Raw genomic sequence first — 18,482 nt, forward strand, 5'->3', positions numbered from 1 at the left:
GCATCTTACATAATTATCCATCAATAATCCAATGCCTACGAGCTTTTCACATATTATTTTTCGCTTATTTACTTTTCCGTTGCTACTGTTACAACTACTACAAAACTGCTATCTTTACTTTTGCCACTGTTACCATTACTATCATACTACTTTGCTACTAAATACTTTGCTGCAGATACTAAGTTATCCAGGTGTGGTTGAATTGACAAGTCAACTGCTAATACTTAAGAACATTCTTTGGCTCCCTTTGTGTCGAATCAATAAATTTGGGTTGAATACTCTACCCTCGAAAGCTGTTACGATCGCGTACACTTGTGGGTTATCAAATACCTCACAAATCTTTTCACAAAAGTCAGAGAATATAGCCATCATGCATCTCCCTTCTTTCAATCATAAACATATCATTTTCATGGTCTAGCAAAAATTGTTCTAAAGGATCAGTAGGAGGCACCGCAATAGAAGCAAGACCAATTATTTCATCTTTACTAGGCAATTCTTTATCATGGGGTTGTCTACGGAACTTAGCAAAATTAAACTCATGTTTCATATCCCCCAAGCCAATTGTAACAACATCCTTTTTGCAATCTATTCTAGCATTAACAGTATTCAAGAAGGGTCTACCAAATATAATGGGACAAAAGTTATCTTGTGGGGAACTGAGAACAAAAAAATCAACAGGGTATTTAACTTTCCCACACAAGACTTCAACATCTTTAACAATCCCAACTGGTGAAATAGTATCTTTATTGGCAAGTTTAATTGTAACATCAATATCTTCTAACTCAGCAGGTGCAATATCATGCATAATTTCTTCATATAAGGAAATAGGTATTGCACTAGCACTAGCACCCATATCACATAAGCCAGGATAACAATGATCTCCTATTTTAACAGAAATAACATGCATGCCTACAACAGGTCTATGTATCTTAGCATCGGGTTTAGCAATATTAGCAGCTTCCTCACAGAAGTAAATAACATGCCCATCTATATTATCACCAAGAGATCTTTAACCATAGCAATACTAGGTTCAACTTTAATTTGCTCAGGAGGTGTATATGTTCTAGTATTACTCTTACGAACCACAGTTGAAGCTTTAGCATGACCCTTAATCCTAACAGGGAAAGGTGGTTTCTCAGCATAAGTAGTAGGAACAATAGGATCATTATAAGTGATAATCTTTTCTTCAACTGTAACAGGTGCAACTACTTTTACTTCAATGGGAGGATTATATTTAAACCACTTCTCCTTAGGGAGATCAACGTGAGTAGCAAAAGATTCACAGAAAGAAGCTACTATCTCAGAGTCAAGTCCATATTTAGTGCTAAATCCACAAAAAGCATTGGTATCCATAAAAGACTTAACACAATCAAACTTAGGTGTCATACCTGACTCCTTGCCATCGTCGAAACCCCAATCTTCAGAGTTGCATTTAGTTCTTTCCAATAAGTCCCACTTGAATTCAATAGTCTTCAGCATATAAGAACCAGCACAGGAAGTATCGAGCATGGTGCGATCATTGAGAGAAAGTCGAGCATAAATTTTTTGAATAATCATTTCTCTTGAGAGCTCATGATTGGGGCATGAATATAACATTGACTTAAGCCTCCCCCAAGCTTGAGCGATGCTTTCTCCTTCGCGGGGCCAAAAATTATATATATAATTACGATCACAATGAACAAGATGCATAGGATAAAACTTCTCGTGAAATTCCAATTTCAATCGTTTATAGTCCCAAGATCCCGTATCATCACATAGCCTATACCATGTCAATGTGTCTCCCTTAAAAGATAAAGGGAATACCTTCCTATTAACAACATCATCAGGAATACCTGCAAGCTTAAATAATCCACAAACTTCATCCATATAGATAAGATGTAAATCGGGATGCAATGTTCCATCTTATGCAAAGGGATTAGCTAGCAGTTTCTCTATCATAACCGAAGGAATCTCAAAGTAAATATTTTTAGTAGGTTCAGTAGGTTGAGGAGCAACTCTTTGCTCTACTGGTCGGGGCGAAGATGCCCCGAACAAGCCCCTCAAATGATTAGTTTCCATAGTAACAAGTGACAGTAAATTTCAGCACATTATATAAATGTTTTCTTACCAAGTTCCACTCACCAAAGGCGCTTCACTCCCCGGCAACGGAGCCAGAAAAGAGTCTTGATGACCCACAAGTATAGGGGATCTATCGTAGTCCTTTCGATAAGTAAGAGTGTCGAACCCAATGAGGAGCAAAAGGAAATGACAAGTGGTTTTCAGTAAGGTATTCTCTGCAAGCACTGAACTATAGGTAACAGATAGTTTTGTGATAGGATAATTGGTAACGGGTAACAAGCAATTAAAGTAAATAAGGTGCAGCAAGGTGGCCCAATCTTTTTAGTAGCAAAGGACAATCCTAGACAATTTCTTATAATGATAAAAGCGCTCCCGAGGACACATGGGAATTATCGTCAAGCTAGTTTTCATCACGCTCATATGATTTGCGTTTGTTACTTTGATAATTTGATATGTGGGTAGACCGGTGCTTGGGTACTGCCCTTTCTTGGACAAGCATCCCACTTATGATTAACCCCTATTGCAAGAATCCGCAACTACAAAATAAGTATTAAGGTAAACCTAACCATAGCATGAAACTAGTGGATCCAAATCAGCCCCTTACAAAGCAACGCATAAACTAGGGTTTAAGCTTCTGCCACTCTAGCAACCCACCATCTACTTATTACTTCCCAATGCCTTCCTCTAGGCCCAAATAATGGTGAAGTGTCATGTAGTCGATGTTCACATAACACCACTAGAGGAGAGACAACATACATCTCATCAAAATATCAAACGAATACCAAATTCACATGACTACTAATATCAAGACTTCCCCCATGTCCTCATGAACAAACGTAACTACTCACAAAGCATATTCATGTTCATGATCAGAGGGGTATTAATATGCATTAAGGATCTGAACATATGATCTTCCACCAAATAAACCAAATAGCATCAACTACAAGGAGTAATCAACACTACTAGCAACCCACAGGTACCAATTTTGTGGTTTTGATACAAGATTGGATACAAGAGATGAACTAGGGTTTGAGAGGAGATGGTGCTGGTGAAGATGTTGATGGAGATTGACCCCCTCCCGATGAGAGGATCGCTGGTGATGACGATGGTGATGATTTCCCCCTCCCGGAGGGAAGTTTCGCCGGCAGAACAGCTCCGCCGGAGCCCTAGATTGGTTCCGCCAAGGTTCCGCCTCGTGGCGGCGGAGTTTCGTCCCGTAAGCTTGCTTATGATTTTTTCCAGGGTAAAAAACTTCATATAGCAGAGGATGGGCACCGGAGGTCCACCAGGGGGCCCACGAGGCAGGGGGTGCGCCCAGTAGGGGTGGACGCGCCCCCCACCCTCGTGACCAGGGTGTGGGCCCCCTCTGGTACTTCTTTCGCTCAATAATTCTTATTAATTCCAAAAATGACTTTCGTGGAGTTTCAAGACTTTTGGAGTTGTGCAGAATAGGTTTCCCATATTTGCTTCTTTTCCAGCCCAGAATCCCAGCTGCCGGCATTCTCCCTCTTCATGATAAACCTTGTAAAATAAGAGAGAATTGCCATAAGTATTGTGATATAACGTGTAATTAACAGCCCATAATGCAATAAATATCGATATAAAAGCATGATGCAAAATGGACGTATCACCTACTTCTCATGTGTCTATAAAAGAGAGACACACCAGAAGATCACCTCCCTCTCGCCATCGAGTTCTGATCTCTGAGCTACTGCTACGATCTTCCCCATCCTGGCTTGCGGTGTGCACCGCAGGTCAGGACAGTAGACCTCTAAAACCCCACCTCTTTGAGTCCTGTACGGGAGAAGGGTGATAATGTTTTTGGGGAGCGCTCTACGCGACTACTGACCGGTTCATCACAAACGCTCTAGACACCAACGACCACTTCCCCAATGACGACTTCTTCCCCGGCGTCGACAACCTCTTCGACGACATGGCTGAGGATGTCGACCCCAAGGTCAATGCATCTGCCACTGTTCTGTACGTGTTCATGTTCTTCTTGTTCGAATTCCTACCGCAGTTTCTTCTACTACTATCTTTTCTAGATATGTTCCGTTCTAGTTCATATGCGCAGATGCCATTTTCCTTCTCTCTATTAGATGACATGACATGTTTCATCTCTACTATATTAGTCATGTTTTTTCTAGTATTTCTGTCAATATAATCATATGGTAAATTGCTCATATTTCCAACAATAGTTTGGAGTTCTCTGTTGATGTATTAGTGTTGGATGTACTAGTAGTTCTCTGTTGATATGTTAGGTAGTTCTCTGTTTAATGGCATTAGTCTATCATTTTTAGTCCTAGTTTGTCCTCAATCATTCTTCATTAGAGAAGTTATCTGTTGATGTACTAATTAGTTTTCTTTTGATATATTAGAATTGCATGGTTAGGTTCAGTGGCATTTTCAGTCTTATTCGGGTTTCATTTTCAGTTTTAAGTCATTTGTCAAGTAGTCTTGTTTTTCAGTTCTTAGATTTGTGTTTTGTTTTGCTTTCATTTATAGTTTTATTTACCTTGTCATTAATTATTCTTTACGATTAGTTTTTTGTTTCTTTAGTCTTGAGTATAAGAATATGTTTTGTAAATTTCTTTGTGTTTTTTAGCTATCGGTGTTTCAGGTTTAGGTTCGTTCTCAGTTTTTCTTTTTTCTTTTTGGACATATGGATCTCACAAATGTTTCTCTTTAGAGATGGCATGCAACATCTGCTTGTCTAATGACTGCGGAGACCGCAATGCAAGCGCCCGATCATTTGGGGTTTGGCTACCTAGAGATTTTAAGTGATCAATGGCAAAACCTTTTTTCCCACCACAAATAGATTATGAGCGCTCAGTGGTAAAAAAAAGCATTTCATTTTATTTTCGATCAATCACCAGTCTTTTGTAGTTTTTCTGTTTTGATCAGTATTTCACTTTAGCCTTATTTTTGGTAAATTTAATTGAATTTTTTGTACAATTTTTTTATCACATGTATCTCTGTACATGACTCACAACAGCAACTATGGGTATTCTTTATTCAACTGTCTTTTTTCTTGCATGGAACACAAGGTACAAATCATATTTTCTTTGTTTACTATTATTTTTGCAAATTTTTCAGCATCTGCAGCATCACGCCCAACTGGAAGAAAGTAGGCTACTCATACCACAAAGCCGGGTGAGCCGTGGGTGGGTGGGTGTTTTGGGTTAGAGCATCTCTAGCAGACCCCTTAAAGACACGACCCTTAAAACCATGGATAAGGGCCGAGAAAACATGGTTTAAAGGTCGAAATCGGCTGCGACCGAACAGAGCCCGCAAACCCGAGCGGTAAAATTAAATATCAGACCGCGATTTTGACAAATAAAACACAAATTCTGAGAATTCGAACATAGTTTTGACGACATTTGAACATAGTTTTCGCGCCACAACCCAAAAGACATCGCATCCATCATCATCATCACAAGATGAAATGTTCACTGCCACCATTGCCACCACCACTTGTCGAACCACCATGCTTAGCGAACCTTGGCACCGCATGGCCTCTTGCGGCTAGCCTTCTCATGTCCAAGATCTCCAACCTTACTATATCATGCCATTCTTTGGTGAGCTCATCCATGTCATTTCGATTCATCTTGTTCTCCTCTTGAAGGAGCTCGACCATGGCTTTGTTCTCCTCGGCTATGGCTCTTCTTTCCTCAATGGCAGCCTTGCACATGGTCTCCTCCTTGAGTAGTTGCCACTTCTCTTGCTTCTCTTGAGCCTTCTTGTCGGACAACTCCTTCTTTGCCTCCAATGTCTTGATCACCAATGCCTCATTGGACTTGACCATGTGGTCTAGCTTGTCCCGCAAGCTTGATGCCTCCTCTTCCCTCTTGATCTTGTCCTTGGCCTTCTTGTTTCCACCGGGCTTGTTCTTGTTTCTTGGGCCATCGTCATCTTCATCCTCATCATCCATCTTGGTGGGTGCACCTCTCTTCGGTGGGGATTCTTTGTCAATCAACTTCTAGTTCTCGCTATATTGAAGAAGTTTCCAACAATGCTCTAGTTGAAATGACTTGCAACCGGAAGCTTCCATGTCCTTGTACCTTTCTTCCGCAATTTTGTCCTACAAAATGAAAACAATGTCAAATTATGCAACCACTCCCATGGCTACAAATGATTTGCACAAACTTTTTGCACAACTGGCAACAACTCACATAATCAGATTCAATGGTACCACTTGGAGGTGCATCGCGGACTTGCTGCAAGCAAGCAGTCAAACGGCTACAAATCGGCTTGATCACGTCCCAGTGACCTTGGAGCGACCAAAAGGTGTGTGGCGTCCTGTTGGGATACTTTGCTATCATGCGCAAGAACGTATTCGTTGCCAATACCGCTTGGCGGTTTGGTCAGTGCCGGTGCACGCTTCAAGAGACACCGATTCCCAAGCCTCGATCAAGATTTGATCTTCCAGCTGCGTGTAGTTCTTCGATCTTGTGCGTGATTTTGCTTGTGCTTCGTTGAACACCCCCTCGTCATCCTCCTCCACCTCATCTTCTTCCTCACCGTGACCGTGCACGCCACCATCAATCTCATTGTAACTGTAATCACCGATCGGGGCTTGATCGATGTCGATGGTATTGTCGTCCAACAAGTGCACAAATTCGGCAGTCGCATCATGCAAACCGACGCTACAATTTCTCTCAACAATTCACGAACAAGCACAATGGCGAATAGTGAAACAAGTAGAACAAATCGAAGCATCATACCTTGCGCCCACTTCGTCGAACACCTCGGGGGCGACGGCAGCAACGTCGTTGACGGGCATCCTCGGGGTAGTTCTTGTCGGGGCAATCGAGGGAGGTGTTGGCGGGGTAGCTCTTGTGATGGGCTTCTTGCTTTTCACACCCAAAACCTTCTCTTCGTCGACGCGGGCCGGACCGGATTCGCAGCGGCGACGGCGGTGGGCGCGCGTGCCTTCCTGGTGGGGCCTGCGAGAGCACCACCCTGAACGACGACATTGCCCTGCCGCTTGTGGGGTGGCGCGGTGGAGCCTTGAACGGCGACGGGCGCGACATGGCCGGGGCCGGCGACGAGATCTTCCGAAGGGGTTGGTGCCACGGTGACGGGCAATGGTTGGGAGGCGTCCATGGCGGCAATACAAAGCCAAGAAAGGTGGTCCGGAGCGGTGGAGGGAGGTCGATGGCGGTGGAGGGAAGGGGAAGCGGGAACTGCCGCGCGAAAATGTCCCTCCCGCCAAATATCGTTGCCGATAAGGGTCAAGCTTGGGTCGGCCTTCCACCCCGTGTATCTAAAGGTTGAGGGCAAAGATTTGCCACACCCCGCAAATTTTTTTATAGGCCCCGGTCCGATACGGTGTTTATTTGGACCACTTTTTTCGCCCAGAACCATGAACTGGCAGTTATCTTGCGAGTTAGCATGATATAAAGGGTTTGCTAGAGATGCTCTTAGTCAGATTCTTTTGTGCACAAACTGTATTTGTAAACCCAACTCGTTTGAAAAGGCAACGGGGAAGGGGATTCGACCTAAAAGCGAAACAAAAACAATCATTTTCTCCGTTTTCAACTTTGGACTGAGAAAACAAATGACAACACATGTCAGCACACAATTGAACACAAAAATGACCTAAACCATTTTCTAAAATTAGATCCATGGGCACTGGGCTACAGCCCAGTTCTCAAAAAGTTACCTAAAAAAAAAGAAACAGACGTCTCACAGTTAGCCACTACTTTATCCGTCTGAAAATACTTGTCATTAAAATGAATAAAAGATGATGTATCTAGATGTATTTTAGTTCTAGATACATCTTTTTTATCCATTTTGATGACAAGTATTTTCGGACGGAGGGAGTACAGCACAACGAGGAGTTTTTTTTTAGTGGTACTCAACGGGGAGTTAGCAAACGACACTTGAGGTCATTCCCACAGGCCCCAGGATGGGCCGCGTAATGTGCAGCCAGGTCGCACAGCCCGGCTCCTCCCCTGCTCCTCTCCTCTTTGCCCCCGCCACACCAAACCCCTAAACAGCCGCCATGTCGCCGCCGCCGCAGCCGCAGCAGAAGGACAAGGCAGAGCACGAGGTGCCGCGCGCGACGGTGGCCAGCGCCGTGGCGTCCCTCACCAAGTGGATGCGCGAGCGCGCCGCGGAGGCGCCGCCGAACCTGCTCGCCGACGAGCGCGACGACCTCGTCGTGCTCCAGCTCTCGCTCCGCCGCGTCCCGCCCAAGCCCACCACCAAGCCGCACCTCCTCCCGCTCCCACACCCCGTCGTCGCCCACTCGGCCGCCTCCGTCTGCGTCATCTCCGACGACCGCGCCGGCTCCGGCTCCCCCGCCGCCGCCGCCATCCTCGACGCGGCCAGGTCGCTCAAGCTGCCCGTCTCGGAGGTCGTCCCCTTCTCCGCCCTCCGCACCGACTACCGCCCCTACGAATCGCGCCGCCGATTCGCCGCCTCGTACGACCTCTTCCTCGCCGACCGCGCCCTGCTCCCCATGCTGCCCCGCCTCCTCGGCAAGGCCTTCTACTCCACCAAGAAGGCCCCCATCGCCGTCGACTTCACCCGCGCCGGCTGGCCGGAGCAGGTCCGCAAGGTTCTGAGCTCGACTTTCCTGTACCTGCGGACCGGGACCTGCTCGGGGATAAAGGTGGGCAGGCTGGACATGGAGGAGGATGAGATTGTTGAGAATGTGATGGCGGCGGTGGAGGCCGCCGTGGAGAAGGTGCCCAAGAAGTGGGCAAACGTGAGGGCTCTGCATTTGAAGGCTGTGGATTCTGTCGCACTGCCAATATACCAGGTTGTGCCGGAGTTGGGCATGAAGATTGAGGTTCCGGTTGGGCGATTGGAAGCAGGAGTTGGTGCCGGAGAGGTCATCGATGCTGCACAAGTCGAGACCGGCAGCAATCGCAAGGACAAGAAGATGAAGGCACTGAAAAATGCGGATGTCAATGGTGGAGCCGAAGGTGTGAAGTACAAGTGGAAAAGGAACAAGAAGGATCAGACTGAAGATGTTGTGATGGAAGAAGCCCAAGAGGCGAGTGAGAATAGGAGGAAGAAGGAGGCTGCTCCTTTGGAAGAGCTTTCCGCTGGTGAGGGCCTGAAGACCCCAAAGAAGGGCAAGGATAAAAAGCGTGCATTGGACATGGAGGTGGAGGATGCTAGTCCGGCAGAGAAGGGTAGGAAGAGCGAGGAAGCCAGCAACAAGAAAAGTAAGGGCAAGAAAGAAGGTAGCAAGCAAGTACCTGAGGAGGAGGAGGATGTTGGCAGCAAGAAGAACAAGGGGAAGAAGGGAGAGGTCAAGGAGGGGAAGAAGAAGAAGAGCATGCAGGGTGATTCTGATGATGGTGAAGTCCTTTTGGATGGGGAAAGTACTCCTGCTGCCGTTAAAGCTGACAAGGAAGAGAAGAAGAGCAAGGGGAAGAAATCAAGTGTCGATAAGATGAAGAGATCCAGGTCAAAGGGTCTAAGGTTGTATTAGTTTTTCCTGCAATTGCTGCTTGTCAGTTGAATGCCAATCTCAATTGAGACCAAGGTGCATGTTCTATGCATAGATAAGCTGGTTGATCTGATTACTGTTAGCTGTGAGAAGCAATCATTGTCGAATCTGCTTCAGTTTTGTATTAGGAGAATGCACTTGAGATTATACTGGTGAGTGTACGGGGCGCTGTGGGGGAATTTCTGGAGTAGTTTCTTCAGATTTTGTGCGAGTCTGATACTACTATGCACCTTTGGGGTAAAACCTATAGTGGAACTGTTTTTCTTTTCATCTTCTGTAATCCATCTGGTATGCAACAATTTTGTGCGAGTCTGATACTACTATGCACGTGTTGGTCTGTCTTCTCGAATGCACCCCCCGAATTGAGCCTCTTGAAGTTCTGGATAGCAGGTATACTAAGTGAAATCCTGTATTCATGCTTCCATAGCTTTGGTGCTGGGCTTAGCTATTTACGTGTGATCTTTCATAGCTTTGGTGCTGGGCTTAGCTATTTACGTGTGATCAATCACTCTGTTCGATGAAATGCGTACTGGTCTCTCATATCCCTTTGCTTGAAGAAATGCTGATCTTAGCTCTGCCGTTCCCTTGTCTTCAGAAGCTCTTGGTCTACTATTTGGGTGCAGCAGGAAAGGGGTAACTGTGCTGCTGGAACGGCAGAGTTGTTTCTCCAGAGAAGAACAGATTCCTTCTTCATAACTAAGAATGTAGACTTTTAATTCTCTATTTTTTACAGCGTCGTGGTGGATGACTCGTGTAATAATGTAGAAAAGCAGGGGTTACTTTTCTCTGTTTTGTTTTGTTCAAAGTTTTACATGATAAAAACAAGTTAAACATCCAAGTTCAGTATAACAGATCCTAACAAGCAGAAATCACTCACACCCGGGTAAATTTTAGTAGGAGAAAGTGCAAGAGAATACAGAAACAGCTGGAACATTATCTTTACTTAGCATTTTGTAATTGTTCTGAACATTCTGATGCCTGCGTTTGATGCAAAGTTGCTGCTGGTACGATTCCGCTATTATTAATATTCCATGTGGTCGAACCTGGAAGAAGAATAGCAGCAGGAGCAAGTGTGGCATAAAGTTGTTAATCAGGTGCACTCTTTGATAAAATTTTACCTTGTGCTTCATAGATTGCATGCAGGTAGATGTACATGGTTTCTCTTCTTCTGGGTGGTTGGGGATTTGTTTTGGGATGATTAATTGAAATCAGGGAAGACCTTTTCATGTTCATTTGGAGGCACTAGGGTGAATTAATTCTGATCCCAGTGTCTATATTTTTCTCAAAGTATACTCGGCAATTGCATCGCCTGTGGCCAGCACAAACAGAGTGTTGTCTTATTTTCTGTAGTCTAGTGTTTCCTGTACTACTGGCAGAACATATACTATTTGCTAGCTCTTGTTGTTACCTCGTTTTACCCTATGTTTTTGAGGCAAAGACCGTAGAACAATTGTTCTACGGTAATTTTCATTAATAATAACCAAAAGTATATGTACAAATGAGAAGCAATTGTTCAACGGTAATTTTCATTTTACCCTACGTTGCTCTCGGATCAGCTGTGAATCACAAATTATGACTAAATCTTATGATAATGATGACAACTGTTGGTACTTTAGGTGATATTTGGCTCATCAAATTATGACTAAATCTATTTTGATGCATGGTTGTACGGGCTAGAATTGTAGTTTAAGGCAGCAACTATACTGTGTGTGCTGCAGAAATGTACATGCAATATACATTGTGCCTTGCAGGCATAGGAGGGTTTGATTGTGTCTCAGTTGGTCCTTTATAATGCAGTACTAGAGATGTGAACGGATGGAGTTCATTTAGAGTATGAGTGGAGATCCTTTCCTTGCTTTCAACCGATGTATAGTTTAGTTCCTTCCTATATTAATTTGTGAAGTAGACTTAACAATTATACAATCTCTGTGTACTGGTACTCCGTTGTTTGGGCTTTGGCAGCTGGGAGATCAGTTTGTCATAGCATGTGAAAGTAAGTCTATTTACTTTTATTTACCTGCACTGTTGATTCTATTTATCAGTTGACAGAGGGTTTGTGAAACAGTAAGTTCAACATCATAGTGAAGCTTGGTGACAGGAACGTTTATTCATCCACTTGTGTTGTTGTCCTCCTCATTGGATGGTTCTGCTTTGAAGATATCAGAAGTATTCTAAGAAGTTTTGCTTTCTCTAACACTAAATAATCTGAGAGACAAGGGGTAAAGAGAAAGAGTATTTATGCAACGGTTTCATCGAAACGAAAGAGTATGTCCCTTTTGTCATCCTTGATGTGGGGGGAAAATGCATACAGTTAACTGTGCATGTTTTTCTGGCCAGAATTACTCTCATGTAGCACTGTCAGAAGAATTTGTATGTTTCCCTCTTCAAAATGTTACAACTCTGTTCTCTAGAAATAGTAAAATTGCCGCTTTTGGGTCTGTCAAACACCATGTGACCCTTCACTGATTGGTGCTTGGGAAAATTGGGATGCCAAATATGAATCTGAGAATGATCATCCAAATGACTTTTCAAAATCTTCTGCATTTGACTTAGTAGACGCAGCCTGAGACTCCATAGGGGAAAGAATCAAGCACAGAGTCTCATTTGCTCTGGAAAGAGCACAGGTTGCCTGATCATACACCTGGGCCATTATTGTACCGATATTTTTATGTATTATTTTTTCACTGTAAGTAACAAATATACTTTAGTGCTAGCCGTGATCCATTAGTAGTACTGTATTAAACACTGCTGTTAACTGTTAGACCAGTAAGTTCTACAAATAGTCTCTCTCCTTATCTGGTTCAAACTTCAAAGAATTATGTATAGTCTCATGTTGGGTTTTTTCATGATTGCATTCCCTCATCTACATTCGGTGTAGTACTATCTTTCGTCATTTACAACTGCTTTATTGTACTGGGTTGAGTAACAACAACTACTACGTATCCACGAGGAATCTTATTGACAAATCGGTGCTTATTTTGTACAAAGCTTCCTTTTGTCCTGAAATGTGTTGCTTTGGGGCCATGTATGAAGTTATAGCCAGTCAATTTCGATAGGTTTTCTGTTACAAGTATCAAGGAAATTTGATGTTACGTAAAAAGCGGTTCCTCCTAAATCAGATTGTTTTAGGGAATAATCTGCTCCAAGGTTGGGAATTTAGTGGTTAGTTTTTCTTTGGTTGTCTCTTAACTAATTTATAGTGTTCAATTAATCAGTCTCGCTAAGTCTCAGTCGACTTAGACTTCGTTATGTCTCAGCCGGTGCTATATTCATTAGATCATACATTGAGATCGGTGCAAATTTTTCTTTTCAGATTTTTCTTTTTCTTTTTTACATGGTATGTCACTTGATTGAGGCTTCATTAAATCTCAGTCGACTGAGACCTAGCCACATCCTCAATTAATATAGGTACCTCCACAGTATTAATTGAATAGTTAAAATATCTCTGTCAATATAGGTCAGTGAAAATTATATCTGACAAGTATATCATGTTGTTATTCTTCGATGGGAAAATTTCTAATTATTCTCTTGACCATCTCTCTGAACCACATCCGCCTGGGTTTTGAAATGAATAAGGTAGAAGCCCATTCTACCTTTTATTTCGAAAAAGTCTGTTGACAGATGGTTGCTAAGATCTGGTGCATTTTCACAGGTGACATGTCGTTGCATCGTTTCTGGACAACACTACAAGGCTCTTGTGAAGATATAGAATGGTTGCACAGAACTCAAATGTCGCTTATTCAGCTGGCGGAACATCTTTGCTTTCAGGAGCATTTGCATGATGTTAGGTGAAAGGTTTCCCCTGTCCAGCCAAGTGTGAAGAGGAGCTGGCCCCTTTGACGCCGCTTGCTGTAAAGGGCTCAACCTCGTCGGCCGCTCAGCCGGGCTTGGGGTGTGTGGCGGAGGCGAGTGGGGGATGGCAGAAGGTGTTGCCCCGGCGTGGTCCGCGTCACCCCACGTCGCCAGCTCCGACAATGGCCCCGCGTCCCATCCCTGCTTGGCTGCATGGTAGATGCTGCAAATGCCTCACTTCAGGGCATCGTGTAGTTGACTGACGAGATCCGCTTCGGTGTTGTCGTTGCTTGGAGAACGGTCACCTTGCACGCGGTTGCCGCAATCGATGGCGTCCTCTAAGCTCTTTGGCATGCCTTGCCATGCCGCTGGTCCTCGGTATCGTGCATCGTCCTGCTCCAGCTTCATGTGAGGGTCCAATGAAATCCACGCTCCCTTCCAAGGCGCTTCGCCATGGGTCTTGGGCGTCTGTCGTGTCTACTCCTGTTGGCTTGGCTACACCGCTCGATGTGATGTTACAGTCCACTTTGGCGGATCAGACAGCGCTGCTGCAGATTTGCCTGGCGCGTGTTGGGAGTTTTCTCAAGCGAGCGAAGGCTGCTTTGAGCAGTCTCTCCCTTGCGCCGGCTTTGTCGCAGACCACTCCGATGTCACGCCCTCCTGGTGTGGCCGATGTTGGCTCCATTGAGAAAGGGGATCAAGAGCTATATGGATGTTTCTCCCCTCGTGTTGGGGACAGTTCATCGTCTCTGTCGGCCTCGTCCCCTGTGTTGTCTACCACTGAGGGTGAGTCCGTCGTCGTGCTTCAGGCTCCGGTGCTGCAGGCCATGCCCGAGCTGCGGGAGCGATGTCTGAGCCCTACTTCGCCATTGTCTGTGGAGCATTTGGAGGTTAACTCATCGATGACCTTGTGTGAGGGACATGTTTCGCCTCTGTCATCTAAGCAACTGAAGGTGCATGAGTCCATCATGTCGGCAGACCCTACGGTTGATGATGCCGTGTCGATGGTTCCTCTAGTTGAGGATGTCGATGCAACTCGTGTGTTGATGTTGGCTCCTCGGAGCCTTTTGGTGGACGACATTGACACCCAGAAATTTAAGGAGTTTTATGATTTTCTTGACAAATGGGTGGCAGATCAGCCTCAATCTAGCAGAACAAGTGGTTGCCCCTCAAAGGAGAAGCCAAGAAGGGAGAAAGCAAAGAGGAACAAAAGTAAGAAGAGTGGCGCCATCCGAAAGGCGTCCACGGTTTCATGATGGAGGGAGGGTGCTCAGGTTTTGCCGTTGTCGGTGTGTTTGGCAGGAGTGTCATTGTGTTGTGCAAGTGTCGAGGGTTGCGATTGTTGCACCTTTGGAGGGCCTCTTGAGTGGTGTGGGTGTTTTGTATTTCGTGAGTAGTACACGTATGAGTTGTTTGTATCGTTTTTTGCCCGGTTTTCCGTAATTAACTAGGCAACTCTCTTCTTTTTAATTAATCAATGAGACAAAATTTTTGCCTTGGTTTCGAAAAAAAAAACCATATGTTACAAGTTTGTGTTTCTTTCCGTCGTCCCCTATTGGTCTCTACTCACCTTTCATTTTGTCCAGGCACGAGAACTGAAACTATACATCGAGGAGCTCTACTGGGGATCCGGCAAACAGGTTCTGCTCCTCGGACATAGCAAAGGCGGAGTCGATGCGGCTGCCGCACTTTCGTTGTACTTGTACAGATCCGAGCTCAAGGGCAAGGTCGCCAGCCTGGCATTGGTTCATACTTCAGATCCCATACGGTGGCTTCCGACATCTTCGACGCGGCCAGGTTCGTCAAGCTCCCCGTCTCGGGGATTAGTGTGGGCAGGCTGGAGATGGAGGACGAGGAGATCGCGGAGAATGTAATGTTCGATACAAGCGAACTAAAATTCCTGAAGGAGAGGAATAACCGTCACGAGAAGATGCCATCTTTTTTTTTAAATGACATTCTTCATCGCAAAAATAAATAATGATAAATGAAAAACGTCATCCTTGTCACACTGCTTAGCCAATCCGTGTGACCACAAATCGATGTCCTCGATGTTGAACTTTTTGAAATAGAAATTCAGCTCCTCTTGCATCAACAAACCTACTACTCCCTCCGTTTCTAAATATTTGTCTTTTTAGAGATTCAAATGAACCATCAAATACGGATGCATATAGACATATTTTAGAGTGTAGATTCACTCATTTTGCTTCGTATGTAGTTACTTGTTGAAATGTTTAGAAAGACAAATATTTAAGAACGGAAGGAGTACAACCCCAATGATTTAAGGCCGTCAAATCTTGTTGGTGAAACGGTAAGAAGAGTAGGAGAAGGTGGCGTTGGTCCAGCTGCGGTGGATCAGCTCCGCCCTGGCCTCATCCCCGGCGGCGCCCAGCGCGACGTGCAGCGGGTAGATGTGCTCCGGCGAAGGGTGCGCAAGCTCGCCGTAGGGCGCCTTCTCCTTGTATCGCTTCACGTCGTCGTACCTGGCCATGCCATTGCCCGCGACGAATAAAACTCAATTTAGGAACAAAAACGATCAGGACACGGCGACCGGATTTGCCATGGTCAACATTACCTCCCGTCCAGGAGCGCGTCCCTGAGCCAGGCGTCGAAGTCGTAGGCCCACTGCGGCACCGGCGCATCGAGAGGGCCCAACTCTCTGAGGTTGTGCGTGGTGGTGCCGGAGCCGAGGACGAGGACGCCTTCGTCCCTGAGGGGCGCCAGCGCCGTGCCGAGGGCGTAGTGGTAGGCGCCGTCGCGGCCGGCCTGCAGGGAGAGCTGGCACGCCGGGACGTCGGCCTCCGGGAACATGAGCATCAGCGGCACCCACGCGCCGTGGTCGATCCCGCGGCCGTGCTCCTCGCTCACCGGCCCGAACCCGGCGCCCTCCAGGAGCTCCTTAGTCCTCCTGGCCAGGCCCGGCGCGCCCGGCGCAGGGTACCTCAGCTGCATATGCATAGCGCGCGAACAAGCAATGTCAACTTGTGTTCGTGACACAAGCAGAGATGTGAGGAATTAAGAGGTGACCTTGTACATCTCGTCAGGGAGGTCCTGCAGGTCGTGGATGGTGTCGTTGGTGCCGTGGACGACGTTGACGGCCGGAGCGTCCGTCTCCCAGTGAGCGGACACCACCAGGACGGCGCGCGGCGCCTGCGCGCCCGCCACCGCCGCTGGCAGCCACGACTTGAAGAAGCCGTGCGCCGGGATCCTCTCGTCGATGCAGATCGCCGGCGAGCCGTGCGAGAGGAAGAAGGTGTCCATGGCTGGCAGCGGCCGGCGTGCACGGTGAGACCCTCCCGGTGGCTTGGGTTAGTCTTGGCCCATCGCCAGCAGCGCCTCTACTTATGGCGCCGCGAATGGTCGTTGATGGAGGTCTCATTCGTCACTCCACTCGTCTCATCACATTCCATTTTTTGACACTCGCCTGTGGCGTGTCGTGTTGGATTGGAGCATTACTAAGAAGAAGAAAAATCCACCTTTAAGAGACGTCTTATTCTATTCTTCATTGTAATCTGAAAGAAAATATCATTCCAAAACGGGAAAATTTGCTAGATCATTTTTTTTCTCAAGAGTACCCAAATTGCGTACCATAGCTTTATAGAAGAAGAGAGAATTACAAATACAAGATGACTACAACTCGTTGCGAACAACAAGTGTAGCATGAACTCCACATCCGGCTAGTCCAAAGACAGCCACCTACGACAACACCACTACAACACAAAGGAACTTGCTCAAAACAGAAAAACCTCGCCGCGTCTCAGTCGATGCCAGCCACCTCCGAAGAACTGCAACTCCCACCGAGCATCTCTTGCCGACGCACCATCCACCCTTAATGCCTAAAGGAGATGGCAGGAGAATGGCAGGACTCGATCAGACCCGAGAAAGGTACCAACTTGGAATCACTAGCGACGACCGTACATTGCGCCGCGGATGATCGATCATGAACAGTGGCGAGCGCCGGAGGAGCGCAACGAAGAACCTCCAACCCGTATCTCCAGACACAATGCTCCCACCAGAGGGACAACGTCAAGGACGCCGCCATCGTGTCGATCCTGCATCGAATCAAGGCTTTCGCCTGGAGAAAACTACCAACACCAAGCGAGCGAGGGGATGTCGACGCACCTCGACGACGCCTCCAAGGAGGGGTAAGACACCCACGGGTGCCATCGCCGCCGGCCCAGCAAAACCGGACAAGATTTTCATCCGTGACGCCGCACAACGCCCCACCTCCAAGGATTGGGGAAGCACTGTCCTTGTAATCTCACATCGCCGCCGCCACAGCTCCTCGCCGATGAAGCCGCATAGCCGTAGTCCACCGACACCACGCACAACAAAGAGGAATGCGGCCCCAACATCCACCACCAACCTCAGCCAGCAGCCTCCGACACCTCGGCCATGGATCAGGGTCACCACCGTGGTCGTCACCCGCTCCAGGGGACATCCACGCAATGACCCCATCCCCTCCGGCCTAGATCAAATCCGGAAAGATCCAGATCTGACCCTCCTCTCCAATCACCGCTCCAGCGCCAACACCACCCGGAGGCCACCACACCAGCCCCGACGCGGAGGAGGCCGAACGCCCACTGCTCGTCAGGAGCTCCTTCCTGACAGAGCCTCCACAGCGCCGCCGCCTCCGAAGCCGAGATCCAGCGCCGTCGCCTCTAAGCAGCACCGACGCGCCACCCAGCTCCATCGCCCCTGCTGCCTCCCCGCTGACTCCGCCGCTCCTCCAAGAGCCACTCCGCCCACCGGAGAAGCCCGCCGCATCCTCGCGCCGCCGGCCATCCACCACCATCGCATCCCCAGGGACGAACCACCTCCGCGCGAAGGGGCTCGTCAGGGAGCGCCGCCCTCGCCCACCATCTTCGACGGCCAGGCGTGGCCGCGGCAGCGGCCGGGGAAGGAAGATCAGGTGCCTCTGGTTTCCTAGGGTTAGGGGCTCCTCCGGAGCCGCACGCGCGTGCGACCCGGGAGGAGGAGGATCAAGAGATATGATTGGAGCGTAAATTTGCTAGATCATCATTATGTGAAAACAAGCAACAAGTGTTGACAATGAAAAAAAAGTAATAAAGCACCAATTCATTCAACAGTTGATCTCCTATTATAATCCTACACGTAATCCATTGAAGAAGGCCCTCCCCACCCCCTCCGTGCGATGGCGACGTCG

At 47.0% G+C, this 18,482-nt stretch overlaps 2 protein-coding genes across 2 annotated transcripts; one reads left to right on the forward strand and one right to left on the reverse strand.

Annotated features, from left to right (window-relative positions):
* Nucleotides 1-7,965: 7,965 nt before the first annotated feature.
* On the forward strand, nt 7,966-9,868 carry LOC119277800 (ribosomal L1 domain-containing protein 1-like). Its single transcript, XM_037559125.1, has one exon. It carries the CDS (start codon nt 8,066-8,068, stop codon nt 9,506-9,508), a length of 1,443 nt encoding a protein of 480 aa, XP_037415022.1. The 5' UTR covers nt 7,966-8,065; the 3' UTR covers nt 9,509-9,868.
* A 5,435-nt stretch (nt 9,869-15,303) lies between these two features.
* LOC119277801 (extradiol ring-cleavage dioxygenase-like) lies at nt 15,304-16,663 on the reverse strand. Its single transcript, XM_037559126.1, has 3 exons — nt 16,343-16,663; nt 15,891-16,261; nt 15,304-15,798 (listed from the first exon to the last, which is right to left on the reverse strand). Exons 1-3 carry the CDS (start codon nt 16,574-16,576, stop codon nt 15,606-15,608), a joined length of 798 nt encoding a protein of 265 aa, XP_037415023.1. The 5' UTR covers nt 16,577-16,663; the 3' UTR covers nt 15,304-15,605.
* Nucleotides 16,664-18,482: the final 1,819 nt, after the last annotated feature.

The sequence above is a fragment of the Triticum dicoccoides genome, chromosome 3B, assembly GCF_002162155.2.
Source record: "Triticum dicoccoides isolate Atlit2015 ecotype Zavitan chromosome 3B, WEW_v2.0, whole genome shotgun sequence".
NCBI lineage: Eukaryota > Viridiplantae > Streptophyta > Magnoliopsida > Poales > Poaceae > Triticum > Triticum dicoccoides.